The sequence below is a fragment of the Coturnix japonica genome, chromosome 11 (genome assembly GCF_054131305.1).
Source record: "Coturnix japonica strain WE chromosome 11, WE-NBRP24, whole genome shotgun sequence".
Classification (NCBI taxonomy): domain Eukaryota; kingdom Metazoa; phylum Chordata; class Aves; order Galliformes; family Phasianidae; genus Coturnix; species Coturnix japonica.
The window spans coordinates 27,927,795-27,955,536 of NC_140673.1; the positions used below are offsets into that span (position 1 = coordinate 27,927,795).

The 27,742-nt window shown below is 47.9% G+C and overlaps 1 protein-coding gene across 4 annotated transcripts; it reads right to left on the reverse strand.

Annotated features, from left to right (window-relative positions):
• Window positions 1–2,859: 2,859 nt before the first annotated feature.
• SERBP1 (SERPINE1 mRNA binding protein 1) lies at window positions 2,860–18,757 on the reverse strand. 4 transcript variants are annotated; one of them, XM_015870773.3, is made up of 10 exons: window positions 18,291–18,757; window positions 15,441–15,597; window positions 14,243–14,380; window positions 14,031–14,102; window positions 13,357–13,431; window positions 10,855–11,032; window positions 7,928–7,975; window positions 5,359–5,532; window positions 4,440–4,478; window positions 2,860–3,298 (listed from the first exon to the last, which is right to left on the reverse strand). In XM_015870773.3, the coding sequence occupies exons 1-10, from the start codon at window positions 18,667–18,669 to the stop codon at window positions 3,242–3,244; spliced, it is 1,317 nt and encodes a 438-aa protein (XP_015726259.2). In that variant the 5' UTR covers window positions 18,670–18,757; the 3' UTR covers window positions 2,860–3,241. The 4 variants fall into 4 exon arrangements, with proteins under 4 accessions (XP_015726259.2, XP_015726258.2, XP_015726261.2 ...); XM_015870772.3 differs by having other exon boundaries at window positions 14,031–14,126; XM_015870775.3 differs by lacking the exon at window positions 7,928–7,975.
• Between the last annotated feature and the right edge of the window lie 8,985 nt (window positions 18,758–27,742).

Here is a 27,742-nt window from a genome sequence, read left to right on the forward strand (position 1 = left end):
CTATCTGGTAGCAGCCCTTGCAGGAAGCCCCTGCCCATCACAGCAGATTGCTATCTCAACACAGCTGCACAAAAGCACAACAGATCTCCATCATCAAAGGAAGCCCTTGCTCTTCAAAACCACTACCTGACCCTCAGACACACAGCCAGCTGACCCTCACATTAATCACTAACTGAACGCCAGGATTCATGTTCTTATTGTTCTTCCAGTAGCTCACTCCCACACACAGCTCCCTGGAAGATGCAGTCCAGTTGGAGACCAGCATTACCAGCAGAAGGGCTGAGCCTGAGCTGTCCTGCCCTGCAGCCTTCTCAGCTGAGGCCACACCATTGGCTTTCCCCATCAGCTGCAAGCTCCCCAACACAGCACTGAATGTAATACACCAATGGTGCCAGGGCACTCAGCCCCGGCCTGAGCGTATGGAGGGCCTGGAACAGCAGAGCAGAGCACAGGCATGAAACAAAGGCAACAAGGTCCTCGTGAGGAAGGTAGAAAAGAAGCGTGTTAGCAAATGCTGCAAGTGTCAGCTTCAGGCATATGTCCTGCATTTATTAAAACAAGAGGTGAGGCTACGCAAACCAATCCCAATGAGCAAAACCGGTACAGTGAGGGGTGGTCTCAGCTCTTCCCCTGCAGACACCGCCGTACACTCACACATTTGTGTTGTTTTCCCCTAGAACTGTGCCCATCCCCACCGCTATCACTGGCATTTACTGATCAGAGTCCCTTCCTCCCAGCATCAACCTGTAAGATGAACTTTCATGCTCAAACCTCGCCATCATTATATTCATGAGCCAATTTGCACCACGTGCTTTTATCCCTCTCCAGCTTTATTTTTTCCTGCTGGCCACCTGTTGACAAATTGCTCAGCTTTAGTGCTCTGGATTTGGTGTGACAGCAAAAGTGGCGAGCAAAAGGACAGAAATCAGCACAGAGCAGAAATGAGCTGCTCAGCTCAGAGGGAGACGTTCTCCTGTTCTGATCCCAGCAGTGGACGTGGCACCATCACCATAGGGAGATCTGGACCCCCTGGGGCAGAACCCAGGTGAGCCACTGATCTCAGTGGTTTCACCTCCGTGGGTTTCCCGTGACGTTTTTAAAAGAGCGTGAAAATAAACCTTTATTTCAGTTAACACCCACCGATATTAAAGATATACGTTCACAGTTTTAGTTCTTGACACGAATGGGCTGCAAGAGGTAAATGTACATCTATCAGAACAGCAGACAGGCCCATTATACAAGCTGTTTTGAGCACCGTACGTGACGTGCCGTTCCAGGAACTGCTCTAGTCTCTAAAGCAGAAGGGAAAGCTTCTGGTCAGCCTGGCCCCAGATGACCAACTGGACAGCCCAGAAGGCATCTGGAAAAAAGCAGAGTGACAACTGAAACAGCAGATACACAGTGTGGAGGCGGGGAAGGCTTTTGTTACAGAGAAAGCTTTTCTGTAAGTGTTTCTGCACATCAAGGCAATTAGTTGTATTAATTCAAGACGTCCCAAAACTGAAACTGCAGCACGTTCTACCAACTCAGAGTGGGAGATGGAAGAGAAACACTCAGTGCTGGAAGGAGCGCAGCCCCTGCACCGAGCACCCGCCTGTCTGCTTAGTGGGGAGAAACAAACCAAGAGCCATCACCATCCACCAGCTGAAAACCGGCCTCCTCCTCCCAGCCTGGTGCTTTAACTGGCAGGTGAGAAACTAGGAAGTCTGACAGGATGGTATTAACAGTGGTTTACAACAAACACATCTGTAGAAAATAGTTCAGGGAAATCAAGCCAGCCAACGCCACCGTTAAGGAGTTCGGTATTACATAGTCAAAGGACTCCGATACTTTTTGCCTGTCCTGTACAGCTTTTAAAAAAATAGGGCATTACCATTTGTTTCCTATCTACCTAGTTACGAAACTACAAATGTTTTAAGCTGTCCAAAGTGTAAAACATTAAATAAAACGAGAATCCTGCTTCTAGTCTCCTACTAAATGCTGCAGATAAAAACCCTACGAAACCCTCCTTATTTGTCTTTCTCCAAACTGCTTTTGGGTACCAAAGTGGCAATGTCCCCATTGGCGGGGATTAAATTAAACCTACAACTTACTACAGGGGTGTGAAGGATTTCTTACAATCGCTCTCTGAAGAACATTCATTTGTCAGCCAGCAGTCCAGCCCCAAACAGCACACAGATACAGAATGAAACTTAGCCTAAAGGTGAAGCGCCAGGATCTGTTCTGCACCTTTCTGCATCACACAACCTGCAGTGCCCCCAGCCCTCCTGCCACAGCTGCCACCTCCCCCCCAGCTCTGCACAAGAGGTGGCTCAGCTACAGGGCACCCCAAAAAGGAAAAGCAGGTGGAATTTAAAAGCTTTTTTTTCCTTTTTTTTTTTTTTTTTCCTTTTTGCCAACAAAGCTTCTTGAAGGGGGGAATAAAATGGTAGGAAGGGTGAATGAAAGGCATCACACTGATTTTAAAACCTGCTCAGACCGATGGATCCACACAACACTGCTGGATACGCGGCTACGGAACCAGAACCCAACCCTGGAGGATTTCTCAAGTACCTGCTATCAATTCTGTATAAAGCTTTTGTGTAAACAAACTACCAAGCAGATGAAAAGTGACCACTTTTCCAAGTCTGAAATTAAGCATTAAAAGCGAACTAACTCCAGCAGTTGGTATTTCAGACACTGCTCGGTCTGCCAAACTAAAATGCCACATATTCCAAAAGAACACGGGCCGATAAAAACCTGCTAAGCAGGAGCCAAGGGAACACGAGTTGTGTGCGAGGATTCCAATCCAGCTCGCAGGGAGGGGGAAAATCTCTAAAATCCTGAATTCAAAAATAAACCCACAAATGAAGTGAAAGCTTTTAACTGGTACACACTGTTCACACCTATATTTCAAGTTTGGAAACGCATATTTTCAAGCAGCAATACAAAAAAGTATCCATGAAGAATGCATAATCTCTGAAAAAATTATGAAAACATCCCTGCTACCATTACATTTCTAAATACAAAACTGACTACCATATTGTTGCTTCTGTGTAGCGAGAGAAGTTCATTTTCGAAACAGATAAAATTCAGTCTTTAGGTGTGAATGGTATGAATGACAGTCTCCTCTTTTTTTTTTTTTTTTGATTTTTTTTTTTTTTTTTTTTTTTTTAAATTTCTTAGTTGTTTAGGATCCTTAAGCATGCAAGCCTCGGAGAGGAAGGCCCAACGAGGGCAGGGTTGGCTTATGACATCCAGTTTAGGACAGAGCTGGGAAAGCCTCTGGGTCATCTACATCAGGAGCAGAAGCACTCGACTGAAAGAGAAACATCAGAAAGTTATCACCCCCAGCAGCACCCAGCCCTCCCACACCCAGCCCTTGGCCAGCAGCAAGCTGGGCATGGGGCAAGGCCAAGCCCTTCCCTGCACAGGGAACCTGGGTGTCTCCCCAGCAGCTGAGCACACAGCACAACCCTGACCTCCCTTCTATAAGCTACACTGAACCCCAATTGGTATGTTCTACCCTGGTTTTCAAGCAGCAAGAAGTAAAGCAGACTTCAGCAGTTCAGTGAAAAGCAAAAAGGACCCCATAATAAATGGAAAAACTGGAAAAAGCATTACTTCAAAAAAAGCAACTTCTTATCTTCCCCCTTGACAGACAGTAAGTTTTTGCTGTCCCCCTCCAGTCCCAATGACTCCTTACATTAACATACTACCTGAGGAGGCACCAGAGGCATTAAGCAGACCAGACCTTCTCACGCCTATAGCAGAAGCTGACAGCTTCTTTCCATTCTTAATCAGTGCACTCCACGTGGCTGCCACTGTTGCAACAGCACATAACCATCAACCCTCAACAAGGGAATGACTGAAGCATTAGAAAACAGAGTTAGCTGTTCAGAGCACAGCTAAACCTTCACACATTTAACTCCCCCTGTTCACAAACTGGCTGTTAATTAAAAAAAAGTCATCATGTCAATCTATCCCTAAGAACTTAGATGCATCAGCAAAAAGGCTCTTCAGTCCTCACAGAGTACTTTTTTCCCCCAAAAGGCTCTCAATCGTGCCTAAAAAAGCACGGAAATTAAATGCAAAAAGGAGGGACTTGAGAGTAACCTTCACTTTCTGCATGAGAAATGTGGTGGGGAAGAAGAGTAGAAAGAATTTCTAGACAGAAACCATGGAAGTTCCTGCAAACATCTACATGCATCAAGGAGGAAGTGAAACTTAAAGCCATTCCAATAAGAGCTGCAGCAACATCTGCAGGTAAGACAGACACTGCAGAATTGCCTGTGCCACAAACTAGAGTTGAGAAATAGTAACAGGGCCTTCTGCATGCAGCCTGAACATCTACAGCTGCTGAGGCACAGAGCAGGTGGGCAGGCAGGATGGGCAGCATGCTGCGGGAGGGAGGGGAGCTCCCCACTCTGGGGAAGGGAGAGGCTGCAGAGATCACCCACCTGGTTGGGCGTGTGGATCACATCAAACTCCTTCACCAACTGGAAGAAAACAGAAAGTTGGCATCAAACAAGCAGCAGATCTCAAAGTACTTCGCCACCTCATGGCACATTCTTCTACATATCCTATTAGTGTAGTGACTCAGAGCAAAATCCACCGTAATTTTCTATCAATTCCTTAAAATTTTTCTTACGTCACTGCCAGGAAAGAATTTTTCAACTAATAAACCTAAGCATTTACAAAAATGCAGTGAAAAGAAACAGTCAGCATCGTACAAAGGAAAGAACAAGCCAGACTGGTTTACATGACAACCACAGCCCAAACTCATCTTCTAGCAACCTAAGCATGTGTTTATGGCAAAGAAGTGATCTGTATTAAATCAGACTTTGCTACAGCTACACAACTGTACTTCAGCTTCACACTCCTGCCCCAAGCAGTGTTTTTCCAATTATTTCCTTGGGGGCTTTGGTACTACAGGTGGAAAAAAATTCCTGCACGCTAAGAAAGAAAACATGTTCCATTTCCATATAATTCCTCCCCAAATCCCTCAAACTGAAGACAAACCATGCAGCAAAACACTTGTTTTCTTTCCCTCCCAGAGGTAACAGTGCAGATATTCTGTCCTCAGATCTGTCCAAAGAGTCATTTTTCAGGCTTAGATAAAGCTGAAAAGAACTGTTTTTTGTAGTAACCTACTTCCTACCCCTGGTTCTGTGCCTAGTTAGAACACTGCTGAACACTCATCCTTTTGTCCTAACAGTAACCTAATTTTAAAGCAAACCTGCAAGAAAAGATGTTTCACCTGGCTTTAAATGGTGCTTGCTTTCCAAACAACTCTCCCCAGAACAAGAGTGTACAAGAAGGGAAAGTGTGGGTGCCACAAGCTCAGCTGCCCCACAGCCGGGAGCTCTGGCTGCTCACCTTGTCAGTCCTGCCCCCACGGCTGGCCCTGCCTCCACGTCCTCGGCCACCCCGGCCCCCTCGGCCACCGCGTCCGGGGCGGCCAAGGTCTCCAAAGTTGATCTCCAGCTGGGATGTGATGTCATTGGCAGGCTTACGGAAGTGATGATCCATTACCGAGTCCTCAGCATGAGCCTGAAATGAACAATTTTCACCTGAGTAATCAGATCACCACCGAAGGGTTTTCATCTGCAGCTGCACTCTTAGTGACAGGGCACCTGAGCTCACCTCCAAACACACCACCCTGAGCATGGTAAGAGATACAGCAGGAACCACTGTGCATCAACTGCACCACTTCTGCAGAGCACTGACACCACGCAGAGGACAGCAAACGCTCTCTGCCTTAACTTCATTAGTGTGCTGGAACATATCTTGTATGTCCAAGACAATTCAGAGGAGCTCTGGCATTCTTTCACATTAACAAGGCTCAGCTTACCTGGGCCCCAACCATTCCAATACAGAACTCTGTTTTCCAGCATTTCGCTTCCTCTCGTTTCATACCTGAGGAACCTTAAGTTTCTATTCATTCAAGTCTTGTGCAATATGCACTCAATAAGCCATCTTTATTTTGCTCCATGAGTGCTTTACATGTCCTCATTTGCTTCGCTTCGTGTTAAGCACTTCAAGCACTGGAAACCAAAAGAACCCCACCTTGGTATTCAGCCATAGCAAACAGTGGAAGAGGCGTAAGCACAGTTCAGACAGAATATAACTGAGGTAACTAACACAATTCAATTAACACAATTAAGGCTAAAAGAGAACCCACCTCACAAATTCCACTGAGGAAGGGCCCCTACCAGCATCACCATGACCAAACAACCCCCCAGTGCTTGCTGGTGCACTCAAGACTCAACACCCCGCATCCTACCATGCGGAGCAGGCCAAGCATTTCAAGTCATTATACACTGAACACAACAAGCAACAGGTGTTTTTGTCTCCCCTACTCAGCACAATTAACTTTCTATACAAGCAGCCCATTTTTGGCTCCTATGATGACATGCAGAATGTAGAATTAACCACAGTGGATCAGACCAGTACTGTCTCTTAAAAAGCCCAGCCATCGTACTTTGGAAACGTGACAATCCACAGCTCTCTAACACCCAACTTCTGGCTGTTTGCTCTCTTGCCTAACATGTAGGTGCCACATGCAAGCTTAGGCATTCTGACCGTAAGTTACTTTTCTTGTGGTATAGTTACACAATATACTGACTTTCTGACTTTCAAAGGCAACATACTGTGCAATTAAGTGCAACACCTCTTAATTACCTGTTGTGGATCCTTCACAGAGCAGCCAATGGATACACAGAGGGCTGAAGTCAAAGGGCAGAAAGTTGCTTTTGGGAATGCCTCGAGTCAGTCACAAGCACCGGAATGCACAGAGCCACCAAGAGCACTACCCCCCCCCATCCCCCACCCTAATGATCCCTTCCAAGCTCAGCTGGATGTATGGCATTCACAGCACCTGCAGCTTCATTAGGCACAGTGAGAAGTATTGCTCCACGCTGGTTTACTCCAAACATATTTCACTGGGACGTGTTCTGTGCAGCAGCTGCTCCCTAAGAGGCTCCTGGTTCTACTGATCTGAACCACACTCTCATCCCTCAGATCTCTTCTCTGCACTCCTAAGCTGGTTTCAGCAGATGCTTTTTGGACAAGAGTCATTCCACGTCTCTACCTGACAGCACGGGCAGAATGAGAATACTAAAGCAGAAGTCCACCAGTGATTCAAAGAGCAGGCAATGCCCCTCATTATGGTTTTGATTCGTTTCCTATTGATGGTGTCTCACCTACTGTCTCAAACACCGCAGGGTACTGAGATGTTATTTCCAACTTACTGGCAGTCAAGTGACTCTTCCGAGAGGCAGAAGTAGTAGTTCTGTGCATCTACTTCCCTGCACTGCTACTGCTTAAAAAAGGAACTCTACAGTCTACCAAAATACTGCATTTTCCCCAACTGAACCTTGGTTTAACCACTAAAGCCAGCAAGTAGCAAGTTCTGTGTGTAACCTGAGGATTTCTTTACCCAAAATAACTCTAGCTAATTTAAAACACCAATAGAAGACTTGGCACATTCTCCTCTTGAGCTTAGGTGGTAGAAGACATACCACATAGACTGTCTGTTCTGAATCATCTTTGGAAGCACTTCATTTGTATGTACTGGCAACTCTCGATAGTGCTCTGATCTAACAGATAGCTGCTCAAAGGCACTGCTGCATTCGTGGGTCTTGGGAAAGCCTGTCCAAAGCTTTAAGAACAAGTCACTAATGGAAAGTTAGCCAAAGCAGATAGGAAGATATGGAAAAACAGCAAGAGAAAATAAGAGACTCACGATGGAAGTGTTTATGGGACGATCAAGAAGGAAAAAAGGCACTAATTATGGAGAGCCCTACACTGTGCAGTGAGACAACAGGCATGGACAGAAAAGCTCCATATTCTCTACGTTTGCTGTTTCCTTATACGAAAGCCCTTCATTTCAGAAGGGGCTCCGATCAAAAGCACGTATCACCAGTTAGATAGAAAGGATCAGTACCTCATTTGACTCCAGCAGACTCCCCTGCATTTCTGTCATCGCCTTTGTCTGATGAAAGTTGCGTGTCCACACCAAAGTGACAAAAGGAACAAAGGGAGAAAACAAAAGGAAGAAATGAGACTCAACTACATATAGAAACAACACGTAATAAGGTCACATGAACTTGCTGGATACAGATGGCAGTGAGCACACGAAGCAGCAAAAGGATGAGAGAAGTTGTACAAGCATCCAGAAGGTGCAGAGGATGGATTTATACTGGAAGGCAAAGAGAAATCTCAGATTGGGAATAAGAAGTTGTTTAACGACCTGCTGAGAACTCCACCTGCAGACCAATCTCCTTCACCTCACTACAGTGGGCACACAGGCCTGCACAGACAGATGGCACAGGTTGAGGGTGGCTTCAATTAATTAAGCCTAATGAAAAAAGGAATTCAGGCTGCGCAGAAACTGAGCTACACACTTTGCAAAGATGACCGACTGTGTTCCGATACTTGCTTCTCAGTCTTCCATTGTGATCTCTTCTCTAAGGAAGCGATGAGGGTAGAGGCACAGCACAACAGATGTGTTGAGCAGGAGCTCATTCACTGGTGGATGAATCTCTCCAGGAGTTGTTTTGAACAACTGGAACAAATTTTAACATTTCTTCACAACTCAGCTTCCTGTTATTTGTTCAGTAGGACTTGAAGTACTCAATTACTAAGCCAGCTGCAGAGAAGGAAAAGGATCTCTTATGGCACAACCAAGCCTTCTGGAAAGACTCTCATCAGATGAGGGCTGCCAATACATGTGGATTTCATATTAAACCAGCAAGAATCTGAGACAGTACGAAGAGTTCATTGTACAGCACGTGGAAAAGACCTGCGATACAGTCAGTCACTTCAGTCTTCAGTGAAGAACATGTGGAGGAGAGCCTTGTGAAGGAGCTAAGGCAGATGAGCAGCAACAGATCCTTTACTGCAGTTTCTTAGGACACCTCTAGGAGTGCTGAGAAGGTGGCCCTTGTGACAGAAATCTGCAGGTGCACCCTGTCATTATTCATCCCTAAGGGTTAGGAAGACGTGGGGCTGAAACCCAGAATTTACCTATAACCAAGTCACTTCCACAGACCAACGCTCTCATTACCCAGCACAGAAGCCTTCAGCCAACCTCATGATTCAGAAGGATGTCCAAGAAGACAGAAACAGCAAGAACAGCAGGTGGTGAGTAGCTGTGTTCACAGCTCTGATTTATTCTACCTGTCCACAAAGAAACTGCAGGGAAAGCTTACCCAACACTTGTGTTTTAAAAACAATCCTGCTGTAACACTCAGGAAAAGAAAAACAGTTTCCCAAGAGATCAGCAAACAATTAAAAGAACAAAAGAAGACATCTGCTGGACAAGTTTAGAACACTGTTAACAGTGGTTTTGTTGGTATCTCACTTCTGTGCTCGCACATCGAGGACTGGTTACCTCAGGCACTAGTGTCAGAAGTATCATTTGTCCTCAGAAAGAGCAATCTGCTCTCATCAGCAGCTCCACAAGAGAATTCTGACGTGAAAAAGAAAGTTTAAAAAGTAGAATAAACTAGTGCTTCACTTTTCAGAAGGAAAATAAGAGCTAAGAGCTTTCCAGCTTATTACTCAGGAACACAACCACGTAATCACACTATCGTATGTTCAGATATGTCTGGGGAAAAAAAATTCCATCTACCACTGGTACCTTGTAACAGATTCACTCTGTGAAGACTGGAGTGGGGGAAGAGGATGTCCTGAACTGCTCAATGACTACAGGTGTGCTGCATCTGCATACCTTGCTTGGTACCTTACTTCTTCAACACACAGCAACTTTGTCTAACTCAAATTCTGCTTCCTATGCAAGCTAGAAAAAGTAGCAGAGTAGGAAAATAAAAAGAACCAATCTACTTTGCACGGCCAGAAAAATAAACAGCATGATTGTGTCTCAAGCTCATTCCAACTTCAGTGGATTAGAAATGGAGTTCTCATGGTAAGGGATGAACAGCACTTCCCCAGCTGTATGGCATGCCCCATCTTACAAGAGAGAAATGACAAGGTGTGAGAAGCAGAAACACACATTAGAAGATCAAACAGCATGTTGCATACTACTTCACTGCCTCAAAAGGAGTCAGAACCATCTGCTGCACAGGGCTGAAGGCCACTGATTAACAGTGTTAAAACCAAAGATTTAAAGGTCCTGTCAGTTTTTGAAACTGAATCCAGCTGCTAGAGCCCAGCCTCAGTGCTCTCTGCACTGCTCTACTCCCTAAGCGGGACAATGTGTTTCTCTTTGCTACACTCGCTTTTTTAAAAGAAGCTGGTCCTTACTACAAAGTATTTGAGAAATTACAGTTTTCAAGTGATTCTACAGAACAGTGTCACTGACACATACAAGCACATTCCAACTGTTCTCTAAAAAACATCAGAGGCACTTGGCTGGGTAAGCCTACAGAACTACAAGTTACCTAGGCTAAAACTTCCAACCTGGTGTAGGCATGACCCACGTTTCTTCAGTCCTACGCAGAATTTAGCAAGCACAACCAGTGTGCTGAGCCAAGACCAACGCAGTGATATGATAAACTTCTATTAAAAAATTGGAAAAAAAAAACGCTGATGGTCCCACGAAGAGACAGCCCTTACAAAGCCCCTGCCCAGCTGCTGTCAGTATTCCAGTCTTCTCTCTCAATGGTCAGGTTATAACACAGTGTACGTGAGCTTAAGAATACAGGACAATTGTGAAAACTAACCAGAGGAAGAACAGCAACTAACACTACTGTACAGCTGCAGTTGTCTGTAAGAGAAGTTATTTTCGCTTTAACAAACTTTGATAGAAAGGTCAGCTTGTCAAAGAATAGAGCTCACACTCCAAGAGGTGCATATCGTTAGAAAAACCTGTACAATCTGGACACTAGCAAATATCAAAAATCACTTTACCTCCTCGCTCTTTGACTTGTGAAGAACAAATCCTTTTTTCCATTGCCCATCAGCACCCTCATTTGGTTTACGGATGTTGAACTCAACCTTTGCACGATCCTTACTTTGAATAGCTTTCCATTCATCCAGGGTCATTTCCTTAGGACCTTCCTCCTTAACTTCTTCAACCTCATTTTCCCTGTAGTAAATTCATGGATAATACTTACGATCATGACTTAGAACTTAGTCCCTATATACAGTGAATTCAAAAACAGCTCTAATCAGCACCAGGTTATAATAAACATTATATATATATATACACACACACAGAGTAATGCTGTTATTTTGTTTCAGATATACGTATTAAAAACTCAACTCCAACACTCAACAAGCACACATGAAAATTTATCTCCTTTAGCTAAATGAAAACTGCTAAATATCACAGTCAGACACCTTTGAAAACATAAATGGTGACCACAGCAATATTTTAAAGTTAACATTGATCCTTGCTGTCTATTCTCAGTATTAATGGCAATTGTCTGTGCAAATATTAAAGCCTATTTTTCCACGAGACTTGTTTGGAGCTGTTCTCCCCTCCACCAGGAGACCTGACTCCCCGTGTGCCCAGTTGGGCATTAAGATGGCACTTACTCTTACCGTAATCCTCAAGATTCTGTTGTTGTTGTTGATTTGCACAGTCTGCTTCTTTTACTTGATTAAAATCAGCTATCAGTGTTCCAGGTAACCAAAAACAATTTCCACTTTTGGTTAACTTGAAAAAACAAACAACTGCATAAAAATGCAGTTCCTTGGGAGATGCATCACCTCATTGTAAAGCTCTGGCACCCCTGGCTTCTGCCAAAGAGCTATTTTTAAGTAAAATGCACCACCACTATGTTCAGTAACAGATCATGTTCCAGCTACTCAGGCAGTCAATCCTCCAGTCATTCTTTGGTGTTGCATTCTTATGCAACTCTATTTGATTTATGAGCTAATATGACATTACTGCAAAGCAGTGCCACATACAAGCAGCAAAAACATCATGAGAGCATCAACTCAAGAGAAAGGGTCTTCCCTGTAGCCATGAGTTGATTTAATAATGCATATTTAATAATGCAGTTTCATTTTACTCAACGTAGAAGAGAATGACTTTCTATGTGACACTTGCAGAGCCATGCTTAATGCTCATTGCAAAGGTACTGGCCCCTGGCATTCTCCTTATTCTGTAAAGCATCCTACAGCTCCACCAAAACTAATTTAGAGATCCAAAATAGCCAACCTGGAAGCAAAGCCATGTAAGGGTGCTTCCCTGGAAAGAAAACTGATGGACTGCAACAGAAGAGTTGTATGCTCAAAGCACAATACATCTTCTGAAGAGTTCCAGAAGGAAACCACTCACACAGCCTGCAGAATGCTGCAAATACTGACCCACCCTTGTGCAGATCAGTAACCTGGTCAAGCAGCAGACACCACTGCTAATAAAGAGCCAGGCAATACTGCACACTCGGAAAATCTCACTGGGTCATAGAATGGTGTGTATTGAAATGGGCTCCAAAGATGACCTGGTCTCAACCTCCTTAACGTGGGCAGAAAGATCTGCAGCACTCTTTTTCCTTCAACATGAGCTACATGCATTTTCGAACCACTGTTGCAGCTCTGAGTCCTTAAAACTGCTTGGGTTCTTCCCATTCACAAGGCAACCTTAACCACGAGCATCTACAACCCTGCAGGAATGATGGCACTTGGCAAGTAGTCAAAGCACATCCCTGTCTTACTCTCTGCTCAGTCACTGCTTCACCAGTAACCAAAGCTACTAGCAAAGCAATGAAGCTGCAGAGTGTAAACATTAGAAATCTTTGGCAAACCAGCATTTAAAAGAAATGTTTTCTATTGTTTGCCATTCTCTTTTTAATCCATCACGCACTTATTAAAATACTATATTTCCATAAAAACCCATATCTAAATCAACTCCAAGCAACTAAGTAACAGTTGCAGGAATTATTCCATTCACTAGTTGCTTTTTTTTCCCCCCTTAACAGTGTCCAAGAGAAAACAGAAGCAATGGAGCTGACTTCTTTGTGAACTACACACATGCACAAAAGATGGAAAGAGTGAGAGACAACCTTTCTACTAAAGGCCAGCCACACAGCCCCAGCAGTTCTGAGAAACTCAGTGCCTCCCATTGGCAGAACATTCCGTCCCCTGGTTGTTCTGGGTAGTTATGAGCATGGTTGCTTTTGGATTTGGTACTTACTGTTGTAATCCTGAGATTACACACTACAACGGGTTATTAATAACTAAATCTGAAAGCGACCTAAGAGCTTGCAATACAGTAACAGATAGTTTGAAGATAACTTCTAGATGTCAAGTTTTAAAGAGTTCTTCAGCAGCATCATGGCTGATTTTATATCCACAGAAGGACATATAAAGCAAATGTGGCAAAACAGAACTCTCAGGGAGTACCAGTAAAGCAGTGATACCTTTGAGGCAACCAGAGAACACAACAGAAGGGGACACACTCACTTGTTTTCAGAATCAGCAGGCGGATGTTCCTCTCCCTCTGGCGTTTCCTCAGTAACAGCAGACTGATCCAATTCACTGTAATTACAGTTGGGCTTTGTTTGTTTGCTGTTTAAGTTCAGGCCTATTTCAAACTATGCAAAATGAACGCCTAAGTTCTATGGCACATTTACACAGCTTAGTGTTCTTTAAAAAGAACTGCTTCACTAAGAATAGGGGCTCCCCCTGCCTTTTAAAACTCTCGAGCTTTCCTTCTTCCCCTGTTTTTCCCCAGCACTTGTCATACCCCTTCTGAATGCCTCCCATCAAAGCTTGAGACAGAAAACATCTGGATATTAAAAACACCGTATTCAACGTAATACTTGGGAAAAAAAGCCTGCTTAGTCTGATCAACAACATTAAATCCGCTGCTTTAATTTTTAGTACAATAAGGATTGTTCAAAGAACAGCACAAAACTGTTCCCTGCTTTCAACTTCCCCAGAATTCCTGTTTTAGAAATGGAAGCCACCCCATCTATCCATAACTCACTACATTCTGCAGTCATTGGCTTCTTTCATAACGTACCACAAACTCCCAAAACCTAAAGGAAAAAAGGGCCCCAAATCTTTGCCTTTTGCAAGCTGTGAGTTAGGATTTAACATTCTGATAGATCTCAGAGCAATCAGTGATTACTAACGTGAGCTCGTCTTTGACGGTTCCCCAGTTGTGTGATCCGCTGCCACCTCGCTTGTCCTCATGCTTCAGGCTGCTGAAATGTGAATGTGAAACAGAACTAACAAAACTGAGTTAACATTATAGTGTCCAGATACAGAAATTCAAAGACATTTTGAGCGGTATTTTAATAGTAAAGAACAGCTAAGGAAGCTCTGGGAAAAGGTAAAGACTTACGATCTATCGCTGCCACTATGTCTGTCAAATTCACGTTTGCCACGAGAGTCAAACCCATCTCCTCTGCCCATCCCACGGCCACGGCCGCGGCCTCTTCCAAGTCCACCACGGCCACGCATCGGTCGGTCCAGGATGGGTCTAAAAGAAAAGGTTGCACTTCAGTATTCCCCCCACCCCGAGCTTACAACACAGCTTTCAAGTTCTTATTATGAGAATTAGGTTCGCTTTCCCTTTGATTATTACTTGTTCTGTTGGCATTACAAGTTTTCAGAAAAAATGGTGGTCAAACCCTGGAGCAGGCTTCGGAGCAAGGCTCTTAGCACCCACTGCTGTCAGCACACCAGAATAACGCCCTAATTAATGTTCTGCTTTTGGCTACCCCTGCAGCCACACACCTGGATTTGAGGATCTTTGTAGGTCTCTCCCTTCCAAGTGAACTAATTCTAGCTACGTACAGTCTAATTTCAATGCTGAACTGGAGGAAAACCGTATGTAATGCTGCTCTCCACATTTCAGGAACTAAACAAATGCTTTGTTTGCATCTCCAGCCCACCATTCCCAAATTTAGCCTCTGTGTTGCACTACGTCACTCACTGATGGTACAATCTCCCTCCCAGCCACCTTACTTTTAAAAGCATTTCAACACCCATCATTCACACGCTAACACTGGAGAATTGTTTTCAGAACTCTTGAATTCTGGACCCCTTTAGCCATGAGCTGCCTTCATTACTTCCACACCTGAAGCCACCGGAGCCAAGGAAGCGTGAACAGCTCCACAGACAAACCCACATTGGCTTGAGGTTAACTGGACAAGTGAAGCAACAGCTCTAACAGCAAACGGATCTCATCCTGCGGGCAAGAGCCACGCTTCAGTTCCCCCTCTGACCTCTGTGTTGTGGATGTTCAGAAATACACCAGGTATCTTATTGATTTGCACCGTGCTTATTGTCAGACCAACAGAACCGTTCACATTATGCGACTCCTGCTAAAAACTTGAGCCATGTTCTTAAATGAAATCACACAATGGGAAAGTACTCTGTGCTGACACAGGTGCCTCTTTTGACCAACAAATGGAATTCAGTCACTTTAATTCTGATGCTAGCAGTTTTTGCTTGGCTTTTAAGCTCAGTAGCAGAAGAAAGGACAGCTCCACTCCAGAATATCACTGTGTCCAACATCACGCAAGGCAAATTCTTACTTATCAACAGAGAATTCTCCTCCTTCGCCCTTCTCATCGGCAGGTTTATCAAATCGGCGCTCACGGGGAGGTCGTCTCTCAGGTCTCCTGTCAATGGGTTTGCCTTCACCCTGCTGCTGCTGCTGCTGATCAGGCCTCCTGCCAATGCGCCTTATCCCTGCAACAGGAGCAAAACACACCAACGGAATGCAGAACTGCACCGGGACAGATACTGCAGGCAGCACTGTCAAACAAAGATGAACATGAGCTGGAATTCAGGCTTTTCTTCTAACCCTGTGACCATGTGGTCTTAGATACGATACCTTTATGAGGATCATTTGACTCCAACTGACGTTTGAATGCAGCATTTCAATCAACCTGCATTTAATCCAAGCATTTGCTCCTACAGTACTGTGGGAACAAGACCTGTCAGAGCACACAACCACCACAGATCCCTGTTCAAACGATCCAGCTTTCAAAGAAGGATCAAGATAAGCAAGTTTTGTGTTCTTTCTCCAAAGGGCACTTTTCAGGTACAACATGTGCTTTCTATTTGATATGCACCAAAACAAGGCCAGCAGCTTCCCCAGAATCGAGCCCCCATGACAGCCACCCTGTTTCATCCGACTGCGCTCTGCCTGCAAGCATGGAACCAGAGGAAGCACTGGGGGCTGTGCTGCTCAGGGGGCCACCCCCCCCCCCCCAGCCCCGTGGCACCCACCCCCCCCATGAAGCAGGCAGCTCAGCAGGCACAGCTCAGCGCCTCGCAATGACTCGAGCGCTGCTGCTCACAGCCCCGCGTGCTGGCGGACAAAGGCTCAGGCAGCAGAGTGCTGCTCACAGCCCCAGAGCTGCACTGCTGCAATGGACCCAGCTCCTGTCTCCATTTCCACACCTTCTGAAACGGGTCGGAATAGCCACTCCCCATCACTATGACATCTGAAGGGCCTTAAGTACTTTCCCAACCATCTTTACTACTTTTTAGGAAGAGCCGCACAAACTGCTCTGGGTGCTGTCACACAAACTACCATCCCTCCAAAACACGCAGGGAACAAAGCCCTCAGCAAAGCAGCACCCCAGGGCTGCCTCCAAACAGGGCTGCTGCTTAAAAAAAAGAGAAAGAAAAAAAAGCCAGTTTTGAATATTCCCAAAGACAGCAGATCCTGCCGAACAAGCAGCGCTGCACCTGGGTGGGGCCCAGAAGTTCCAGCTGTAATGATATCCACGCCAACACGCCCAGCCTAACAATGCCTCCTTACCTGACACATGGTGCTGAGCACACGTTGGCATGACAGACACTGCTCACTCCCTGCAGGAACACAGCGGCCTCGGCCCCTACTCATTCCCAGCAGAGCCACATGTTTGTAGAGGCGCAGCACAGCGGCCGTGCCACGCTGAGGCCCACAGCAGGGCTGCAATGTACGATCCAATGTCAAGTGCAGCACCCTGTGCTCAGCACGGGGCTCCCAGGAGTCAACCTGACAAGGTACAGCATTATCCCACAGTACATCAAACAACTGCACCTTGCAGAGCAGTGCTGCAGCAGCAGGCCAGGACGCCTGTTTCATTGCTATAATAATCCACAGCAGACTCCTTGTCACAACAAAGCACTGCTCGTTCTGTAAAGTCAACTTGAGAACCAAGAGGTGACCGTCCCTGAGCCGTCCAAGGACCCAGACCCTGTGTGCTGGTGAAGCACCCACCCCCATGTCACTGAGTGGGCTCCCACTGCCAGCCCACACCTGACCCACACCCACGGGGGACTGAACTCCAGAAACCACCATTCAGGACAATAATCCCTGGCATCACAGTGGGAAACACAAAACACCCACAGGCAGAGCACTACAACAGCCCCCAGCTGCTGCTCAGTGTTCTCTCACACCCAACGGGAGCACCTTCTAGTACCATATATTCATTTCGCTCTTAAAGCCCAGTGTAACCCAAGCTACACGGGGTGCTGCACGGCCACCTGCATGCACAGAGCCACTGCTGCTCACACAGCCCTGTACCACAGCTTGTTAGTTGAGGCTGTGTGCATTTCCAACAGCCACAACACCCGAGTCCTCCTGGTGCGATGGCTCCGGGGTCACACAGCCATGATGGAGGATGCGAGTTATTAACACAGTGCACGTTGTTCCTACTGACTCAGTTCTTACCGCTGCACAACAAGGAGTGAATGACTTCTGCTCCGAGCGCGACACACACCTGCACCCCCGGCTGCCTGGATCCCGTGTGGGGGTTACCCCAATTCTATTAAATACCCCAATTAGATTCAATACCCCAATTCCTGCTGCTCCCATGGCGGAACCGCAGGGTCCCAGCAGTGCGGAGCTGTTAGGGCCCCCACCCCAATGCTGAGCGCCCCCACCAGCTCCGGCTGCTCGGACCCACCGGCGGCTTCGTGCAGCTCCGGGATTCGTACAGCAGCTCTATGCAGCGGTGCCGGGGCCGCGCTGCTTTTGGGGAACGAACTTCCCCGCGCACCTGCATTGAATCTGCCCCGTTAGAGCTGAACGCGGTTCCCCCCCGTCCCCCCGCTCCCCGGATTCGCTCCCGAGTTCCCGACTCGCTGCGTTCCCTCATTACCCCGCTCCGTTCCCCGCTCCCCCCCGTTGCACCCCACGCGTTCCTCCATTTTGGGGCCGCGGCCACGTGCGGTTCCTCGGTGCTCCCGGGGCCGCCCCCCCCCGCGCCACGCGGCCCCGCTCCCGCCACGTGCGCACGGCGGTGCCGCTCCCCGCTGCCCGGCTCCCCCCGTCGCCGTCCTCCCGTTCCCCTCCCCGCTCTCCGTCCGTCCCTCTCTCCCTCCCGGCCGTACCCGCCGCTTCCCGCCGCCCCCTTTGTGCCCGTTGGCGGTTTCCCGGCTCTCACCGTCCTTGCGCAGCGCCGCTCCGCTCTGCCCGCCGCCGTCCTCCCGTCGCTCTCCCCCGGCGGACGCGGCGAATGGCGGCAGCGGGTTCTTCCGCTCCTTCTGGGACTCCCTGCGCAGCTGTTTGGCCGCGCTCCCCGCTCCGCCCGTCGCGGCCTGTCCCGCCGTTCCGCCGCCGGCTCCTCCCGCGCTGTTGCTCTGCGCTCCGCCCGAGCCGCCCCGGGCCCCGCCGCCCCCCTGGGCCCCGCCGCCGCCGCCGCTCTCTTTCCGCCGAGTCTCGGCCGCCCGCAGCACCTCGAAGGGGTCGGACTCGTCATCGAAAAGCTGGTCGAAGCGGTTGGTGACGACGCAGCCGAAGCCCTCCTGCAGGTGTCCGGGCATGATGGGCCCCCGTCGGCGGGATCCTGCTCCGATGCTGCCGGGCCCCCCGCGCCCTGCTGCCTGCCGCACAAGATGGCCGGCCGAGAACAGACCCGCTTCTCTTCCGGCGCCGGCCACATCCGGGCACCTCACCCCCGCGCGGGGCGCGCCGGGATTTGGAGGCGGCTCGCGCCCAACTCCGCGCGCGCGTGGGCGGCGAACTACAACTCCCGGCGTGCACCGCGCCGCCATTGTGCCGGGCCGCGGGCGGGGCGGGGTGTCATGGCGGCGGCGTGGGCGGGAACGCGGAGTGAGGAGCGGGAATGGGCGGGAAAAGCGACACGGCTCCACACGGACGGGACGGGCGGATACAGAGTGTGGGACCGGCTGTGGGGATACACAGTGCGGGACCGGCTGTGGGGATACAGTGTGGGACCGGCTGTGGGGATACACAGTGCGGGACCGGCTGTGGGGGTGGATGGCCGCCTGCTGCCCTCAGTGCTGTGTGTGAGCACTGCCGGCTGCTGGCGGGGTGCTGAGCAAGAAGAGGGAACGGGCCGGCTCCGGTCGTGGTGGGGCCGTGGCGGGGCCGTGCTGTGCCCTCACTCCGCCCCTCCGCTGTAGTTTCCTTACTTTGAACTAAATAACCCTCACGTTGCACAGCGCTGTTCCCTCCCGCTGTGTCCCCTCCCTGTCCCTGCAGCCCCACCAGGAGCTGCTCGGTGCTCCGTGAGGCCGCACTGACTGACTGCACGGAGAACATTGTGAACGAAGCTCAGCCGTGGCTTTGGAGCAGCAAAGCTCCGTGTGTCACCTCACACGGCATCCTGCAAAGCTGCTGCTGCAACTTTGTGCCCATTCCCTGGCACCGTTCTCACTGCATTCCCGACGTGCTGCACGGAGGCGGCACTCAGAGCAGCGCTCAGGGCTGCAGTGAGATGCAGGGAATGCACGGAACACAGCGTGCTTTGTGCTGAGCTCTGTGCACTGCACAGCAGGGCTGGCAGTGGGGCACAGCAGCAGGCAGACGTCCTGCAGGGCTCCTGTGTACCCTGTCATTGCAGCATGGGGTCTGCAGAGCAGGAAAACCTGCTCACTCTTCACTGTAAACACATGAACAGCACTGCTTCCTCACGAGGCACGTGCATCGGGAAGCAGAGCAGCACAGCCCCGCTCTGCACGTGGAGATGTGCAGCAGAGAAGTGAAGCAAAGCGTGCGGCCGCAGAACATCAGGTAACCCGGACTCATGGAGCCTGTTCCTCCTTCCCCTGCATCCCCAGCAGCTCGCAGGGTGGGTGCTGCTCCTGCCCAGCCCTGGCACAGCCGGTATTTCCAGCTGACGGAGGAAGCAGAGGGTTGGTCCTGAGCTCTGCCCTTAGCAAACCGCTCTGCAGCATCCAGCCACGCTCAGTGGGCTCTGCCGTGCTCCGTCCTCAGCACATGGGAGGAGGAAAAGGGAAGAAATGAGGCATTTCCCCTCACAAGGGCTGGGGCAGTGGGCACAACAGCAGCGCTGTGGAGGCCAGGACGAGTGAAGCACATGCAGTGTGCACCCATTGGAGCTGGATCTGCGGCCCAGCCGGCTGCAAAAGTGCAAACACGTCTCCTTTGAGCTCATTCACTCAGTGTTGCAGTCCGTGCCATGACTTTCCATCTGGATCAGCTCCATGGCTCGGTGTCTCTCCCTGAGACTTTCAGGGCACTTTGCTCCTTTCCCCACCGTCAGACCCACGTTCCCAGTGTCACGGTTTGAACTAAAAATCCACCTGCGTCCGTGACAGGGGGCCGTGGGCCCCGGAGGGGCCCTAGGCCGAAAAGAAAAAGTTAATTAGGAAAAGAAAACAGCGGCAACGATCTAAGGAGGCACACTTATTTACTAAATACTATATCGAAATACAGGATAACACAATATAATACAATATAATTGAAAATTGAGCTAACGAATCAAGCAAAATAGGAGAGAGAATGAGTCCCGTAACCGAGAGGCCTACTGTAAATCTAGGCGAACGGCTGAAGGCTCCCACACACTCCCCTGAACGCCAGAACTCGAAAGACGTCAGTCTGTTCTGCGACAGAGTTAATATAGAGTCCAGGTCCCGTGACCTATCGTGTTGTTCCCTGGGAGATGTAGTCTTCTTCTGATAAGTTGCAGATTCAGTAAAATTATTCATGCTTTATATGATGTTATGATGTGGAATACTGATAGCAAAAATTACAAAATTATTAAACCATGACATTCCACCCCTTATTCTACATCATTACATTATATTTATACATACATACACACTCATATGTATAATTGTGAATAATCAGCAACCTTATTTTTTTCTCAACAATCTATATTTATTCCATACAAATCCCTAAGTTGAGAACAAAACTCTATAACCTAACCTACTATTTATTAATTTTGAGAAAATGGCAAAACTGCCAGAAAAAGGAAAATATGTCAGCGGTAGAGGGGAAAGGCAGTGCTAGTAGGGCGTCCCCCACATCAAGGTGCACTCATCCTTTCCCAGCCACCACAGCAGGTTTTCCTTTTGACTTATACTTCTTTCCATGTGTGCTCTACACATGCATGGCCAGTGCAGGATATAGAGTCCAGATGGAAAACTTGCTTACAGAATGCCTAATTAAGGTATATAGAGAAAAAGTGTTTCCTTAACATTAATCCACTCTATCTTAAGTCCTATACCTAATTGAACTATTCTGTACCTAATTGAAATATTTTCTGAGACTCTACCTATATATCTACAGGAAAATCATTGGCTGCACTCCCCCAACATCAAATTCCCTTGTGGTACACATTGAACATTCCCATTTTTGTCCATCACCCACCATGTGCACCCAGGTCCCTGGGCAAAGACAGTACCCCGGAGAGGTTTGCCCTTTCCAGACGCTGGAAGGACCCAAACTGTTTTTCCCAACACACTCTTTATGTGTACTACAGGAACCTTATCTCCCTCCACGGTACGTAGGGAGCTGGATTGGTTAGGACCATTACGATTACTAGATCCTCGAGTGTTGACCAACCAGGTGGCTTCTGCTAAATGGTTCTCCCAATTTTTATACGTTCCGCCACCCATTGCTTTCAACATAGTTTTCAATAACCCATTGAATCGTTCAATCTTACCAGAAGCTGGTGCATGATAGGGAATATGGTAAATCCACTCAATGCCATGATTTTTGGCCCAAGTGGTTACAAGGGAATTTTTAAAATGGGTCCCATTATCTGATTCAATTCTTTCCGGAGTGCCATGCCGCCACAGGATTTGCTTTTCCAACCCTAATATGGTGTTTCGGGCGGTAGCATGGGGTACTGCGTATGTTTCGAGCCACCCAGTGGTTGCCTCCACCATGGTGAGTACATAACGCTTACCATTGCGAGATCGTGGCAAGGTGATATAATCAACCTGCCATGCCTCTCCATATTTATACTTTTGCCATCGCCCTTCCCCCCAAATAGGTTTCATCCTCTTGGCTTGTTTAATTATGGCGCATGTTTCACAATCATGAATAACTTGAGCAATAGCGTCCATAGTTAAGTCCACCCCTCGGTCTCTGGCCCACTTATATGTTGCATCCCTTCCTTGATGACCTGAAGTCTCATGGGCCCACCGAGCTAGGAATAATTCACCCTTGTTCTGCCAGTCCAAGTCTATTTGAGCCACCTCAATTTTGGCAGCTCGATCAACCTGATGGTTATTTTTATGTTCTTCAGTAGCCTTACTTTTAGGCACATGAGCATCTACATGGCGCACCTTTACAACAATGTTCCTTATTCGGGCAGCAATGTCTTTCCACAGTTCAGCAGCCCAAACAGGTTTACCCTTTCGTTGCCAATTATCATTTTCCCACTGTTGCAACCACCCCCATAAGGCATTTGCCACCATCCATGAATCAGTATAAAGATGAAGCATTGGCCACCTCTCCCGTTCAGCCACATCTAAAGCCAGCTGAACAGCCTTTACCTCTGCGAATTGACTTGATTCTCCTTTACCTTCAGTGGCCTCTGCAACTTGTCGTGTGGGGCTCCATACAGCAGCTTTCCATCTGCGATGCTTCCCTACAATACGACATGATCCATCTGTGAATAGGGCAAATTTCTTTTCGTTTTCTGGTAGCTCATTGTATGGTGGTGCCTCTTTAGCACGTGATACCTCTTCTGTAGGTGGTTTTTCAATTTTTTTACTCTCAGGCCAGTCCATGATCACTTCTAGAATTCCAGGACGGCTGAGTTTTCCCATTCGAGCTCGTTGAGTAATTAATGAAATCCACTTACTCCAAGTGGCATCAGTAGCATGATGGGTGGAGGGAACCTGTCCTTTAAACATCCAGTTTATTACTGGCAAGCGAGGTGCTAGAAGAAGCTGAACCTCTGTCCCAACTACTTCAGAAGCAGCCCGAACCCCCTCATACACGGCTAAGATCTCCTTCTCAGTTGGAGTGTAGCGCTCCTCAGACCCTTTATATGCTCGACTCCAAAATCCTAGGGGTCGGCCTCGGGTCTCTCCTGAGGCTCTTTGCCACAAACTCCAGGTGGGACCTTTCTCTCCAGCAGCAGTGTAGAGGATGTTCTTCACATCCTGTCCCGTCCGTACTGGCCCCAAGGCCACGGCACGGGCTATTTCTTGTTTTATCTGCTCAAAAGCCTGCTGCTGCTCAGGACCCCATGAGAAATTATTCTTCTTCCGTGTTACCTGATAGAGAGGGCTCACTATGTGGCTGTAGTTTGGGACATGCATTCTCCAAAAGCCCACTACTCCCAGAAAAGATTGGGTCTCTGTTTTATTTGTGGGCGGAGACATAGCAGTGATTTTGTCAATCACATCTGCTGGGATGTGACGACGTCCATCTTGCCATTTTATACCTAAGAACTGGATTTCCTGGGCAGGCCCCTTCACCTTGCTGCGCTTAATGGCAAAACCAGCTTGCAAAAGAATTTGGATTATCTGTTTCCCTTTCTTGGAAACCTCTGCTGCTGTATGGCCCCACACCACAATGTCATCAATATACTGCAAGTGCTCAGGAGCATTACCCTGTTCCAAAACAGCTTGGATCAATCCATGGCAAATTGTTGGGCTGTGCTTCCACCCCTGGGGTAAACGGTTCCAGGTATACTGAATACCTCTCCAGGTAAAAGCAAACTGTGGCCTACATTTTGCAGCCAATGGGATGGAAAAGAAGGCATTAGCAATATCAATGGTGGCATACCACCTAGCTTCTTTTGACTCCAGTTCATACTGGAGTTCTAGCATGTCTGGTACAGCAGCACTTAATGGAGGTGTAACTTCATTCAGGCCACGGTAATCTACCGTCAGCCTCCATTCCCCACTGGTTTTACGCACTGGCCATATGGGGCTGTTAAAAGGCGAGTGCGTTTTGCTAATCACTCCCTGATTTTCTAATTGGCGAATTAGCTTGTGAATGGGGAGCAATGAGTCCCTATTGGTGCGGTACTGCCGTCTGTGAACCACTTTGGTGGCAATTGGTACCTCTTGGTCTTTTACCTGGAGCAACCCCACAACAGAAGGATCATCTGACAGACCAGGTAAAGTTGACAGCTGCTTAACACCATTTGTGTTTACAGCAGCTATCCCAAAGGCCCATCGATACCCCTTGGGATCCTTGAAATATCCCATCCTAAGGTAATCGATTCCCAGTATACATGGAGCCTCTGGACCAGTCACAATAGGGTGTCTCTGCCAGTTTTTACCAGTGAGGCTTATTTCGGCCTCCAACATAGTCAATTCTTGGGAACCCCCAGTCACTCCATGGATATATATTGGTTGTGTCCCTTGGTGACTTGAGGGCATTAGGGTGCATTGTGCACCAGTGTCCACCAAGGCTTTATATTTCTGTGGTCGAGATGTGCCAGGCCACTTAATCCACACAGTCCAGTATACTCTATTGTCCCTTTCCCCCCCCTGGCTGGGGGCAGGGCCCCTCTATTGTTTACCTCGGCGGCTTGCAGCAACTGGAACTTTCCCTCGTTTGGAAGAGTTCACCTTGGTGGTTGTTTTGGATTGTAATTCTTTCACTCGTGCCTGAAGTGCAGAAGTGGATGAGTTATACCACTTCTTTATATCCTCTCCATGATTACTCAAGAAATACAACAAAGCAAAACGTATGGTCTTATCATTGTCGTTTGCTTGAATACGAGGACGTCTCTTTTTTATGGTTGAGATTTTCGATGATACAGGTCGAGAGGAACTCATGTTGTTTAGCTCTCTCAATAGGCGATCGTGGAAATCCTGGTTTCCATCATCTGGTACCACCGTGGATTCATCTACATCAGGCACATTAGCCAATTTGTCAATAATATCACTTTGTGTTTCCTCCACTTTGTCTAACCTTTCCACTATTTTTTTTCCCATTTGGACAATGGCTGAAGTATAAAGCTTAACTTCTGTAGCGCTTATAAATAATTCAAGCTCCTGAAGTCTGCTAATTAGCTCATTTACAAGGGGCTTTCTTTCCCCTTTGCCATATACCAATGCAAGTGCACTGGCATGCTTTTCTGGAGCTGCCTTTGTAAAGTCACGCCACATTTGTCGTGGAACGTGGACTGCTTCAGGATCATGTAATTGGTTTGGATTGTTACGATTGAACTGGGGGCTGTAGAGCATTTCCACCAGAGCCCTTTCTCTCAAAAATTGGATACCTTTCTCCATATCAGTCCATTTCTTTTTCTCAGGCTCCAAGTCCCGTTTAAAGGGGAATCTATCTCTTACCGCTATCAACATCCGCTTCCAGAGGGTGTAGGACCGATTTTGGCATGTGCCTATACCTCTGTCCACACGTGAGTCCCTGGAAATGCTACCCAGTTGGCGAGCTTCACTGCCATCGAGCCACGCACTGTTGGCACCATTGTCCCAGCAGCGAAGTAACCAAGTGACCATATTTTCTTTTGGCTGACGTGTGAAATCCTTTCTCAGATCTCGAATTTCACTCAGTTTAAAAGATCGATCAATAATGGTCGTAATACTTTGCTCACCTTTTGCTCTATCAAGAGTCCCAGGTGTTAATGTTGGCAGCTGTGTTGATGAGGCTGCCCCATCTATAAGTTTGGACTCGAGAAATTCTCGTAAAGAAAATTTAGCTTTTGGCTCCTCGTCTGACTCTGACCCTGACTCTGACGCTTGTGTTATTTCCTCCAGGCGACCTTCCTCCTTCTTCCTCTCTCCTAACTTTCTCTCTCCTAACTTTCTCTGCTCCTCTGACTTCTTCTCCTCCTCTAACATCTTCTTATACTGCTCTAACAACCTCTGCTCCGCCGACTTCCTCTGGTCTTCTGACTCCTCCTGCTCTCCTGAGTCCCCCTGCCCTCCTGAGTCCCCCTGCTCTCCTGAGTCCCCCTGCTCTCCTGAGTCCTGCTCTCCTAACTCCCTCCGCTCTTCTAACTCCTTCTGCATTTTCTCTATCTGAGTTGAAACTCGTTTTGTTTTTCGCCCTCTTACAGGGGCAACCAACATTGTATCTGGTGCCCCCGGTGGTTGGTTAAGTTGGAGTACATACGGTTCAGACTTGAGGGTGTCGCATTCTGCCCTGAGGACGTTATAACTAGACTGGAGGGCGTCGTGCTCAGACTGGAGAGCGTTGTGCTTACACAGGAGGGCGCTGCGCGCTGCCCGGAGATTGTCGTACCCGGACTGGAGGTCTTTGTGTTTGGACTGGAGAGTGTCATACTTGGACCGGAGGGCGCTGTGCTCGGACTGGAGAGTGTCGTGCTCGGACCGGAGGGCATCGCGCTCAGTCTGGAGAGTGTCATGCTCGGACCGGAGGGCGCCGTGCTCGGACTGGAGAGCGTCGTGCTCGGACCGGAGGGCGCCGTGCTCGGACTGGAGAGCGTCGCGCTCGGACCGGAGGGCATCGCGCTCAGTCTGGAGAGTGTCATGCTCGGACCGGAGGGCGCTGTACTCGGACTGGAGAGTGTCGTGCTCGGACCGGAGGGCGCCGTGCTCGGACTGGAGAGCGTCGTGCTCGGACCGGAGGGCGCCGTGCTCGGACTGGAGAATGTCGTGCTCGGACCGGAGGGCACTGTGCTCAGACTGGAGAGTGTTGAGTTGGGATTGCAGGGAGCTTTTCTCATCCCAAAGTTTTTCTGCGTCAGCTCTAAGACTCTCTTTCTCGTACCAGATTGAGTCTCGTTGGTACAGGAGATCTTTTCTCTCAGCTTCAAAAGCTTTTTCTCTCTCTACCTTCTCATCCCAAAGTTTTGCTGCGTCAGCTCTAAGACTCTCTTTCTCGTACCAGATTGAGTCTCGTTGGTACAGGAGATCTTTTCTCTCAGCTTCAAAAGCTTTTTCTCTCTCTACCTTCTCATCCCAAAGTTTTGCTGCGTCAGCTCTAAGACTCTCTTTCTCGTACCAGATTGAGTCTCGTTGGTACAGGAGATCTTTTCTCTCAGCTTCAAAAGCTTTTTCTCTCTCTACCTTCTCAGTCCAAAGTTTTTCTGCCTCAGCTCTAAGACTCTCTCTCTCAGGAATGGTATTGACTAAGGCCCAATAAGCATTAGCTAGGCCCAAAATCATTTGTGCCTCCTGAGATCTGCCTGAGCCACAACATTCCTGCCTCAAATATGCAATCAAACTCTCAGGATTCTTCAAGTGTTCAGGAGTGAAGCTCCATAACACTGAAGATGTCTGTCCTTTGAGAATCTCTTCAATTCCCTGCCACTCAGTATTCTCTGGTTCTAGGGAAGACTTCCTCCGGATGTTATAAATCCAGATACTGAGTGAGATTATTACAATAATCAACAGTAAGATCAGGGAGATTAAGAGTGTGGCCCACTGATCATTCAAGAACTGCATAAAGGATTCATAGAAAGAAAGAGGAGCACGCTTAAAAATCACCATTTCTGTATAATTAGTTGCATTAGTTGCTCCCTCTGGAGCTGTATACAGATACGAAGTGAGCATTGCTAACCATGCTTTCAATCCATTATACAATTGTATAGCTCCATAAGAAAAAGTGGCTAGCTTAAACATGGCCCAATATGTTCGGAGCGTCTCAAAAAAGGAACCAATGGCACACAGTCCCTGGTAAAACAAATTTAGTAGAGAAAACATCTTTTTTCCTCCAATAGAGAGAAAA

Excerpts from the sequence above, each read along its gene's own strand:
- SERBP1 (XM_015870772.3), bottom strand. The coding sequence starts at position 18,669 with ATGCCCGGACACCTGCAGGAGGGCTTCGGCTGCGTCGTCACCAACCGC. Across the intron at positions 15,598-18,290 it reads AGCGGCGCTGCGCAAGGACG|GGATAAGGCGCATTGGCAGG; the intron begins GTGAGAGCCGGG and ends CTCCTGTTGCAG. Across the intron at positions 3,299-4,439 it reads TGATCCACACGCCCAACCAG|TCGAGTGCTTCTGCTCCTGA; the intron begins GTGGGTGATCTC and ends TTTCTCTTTCAG.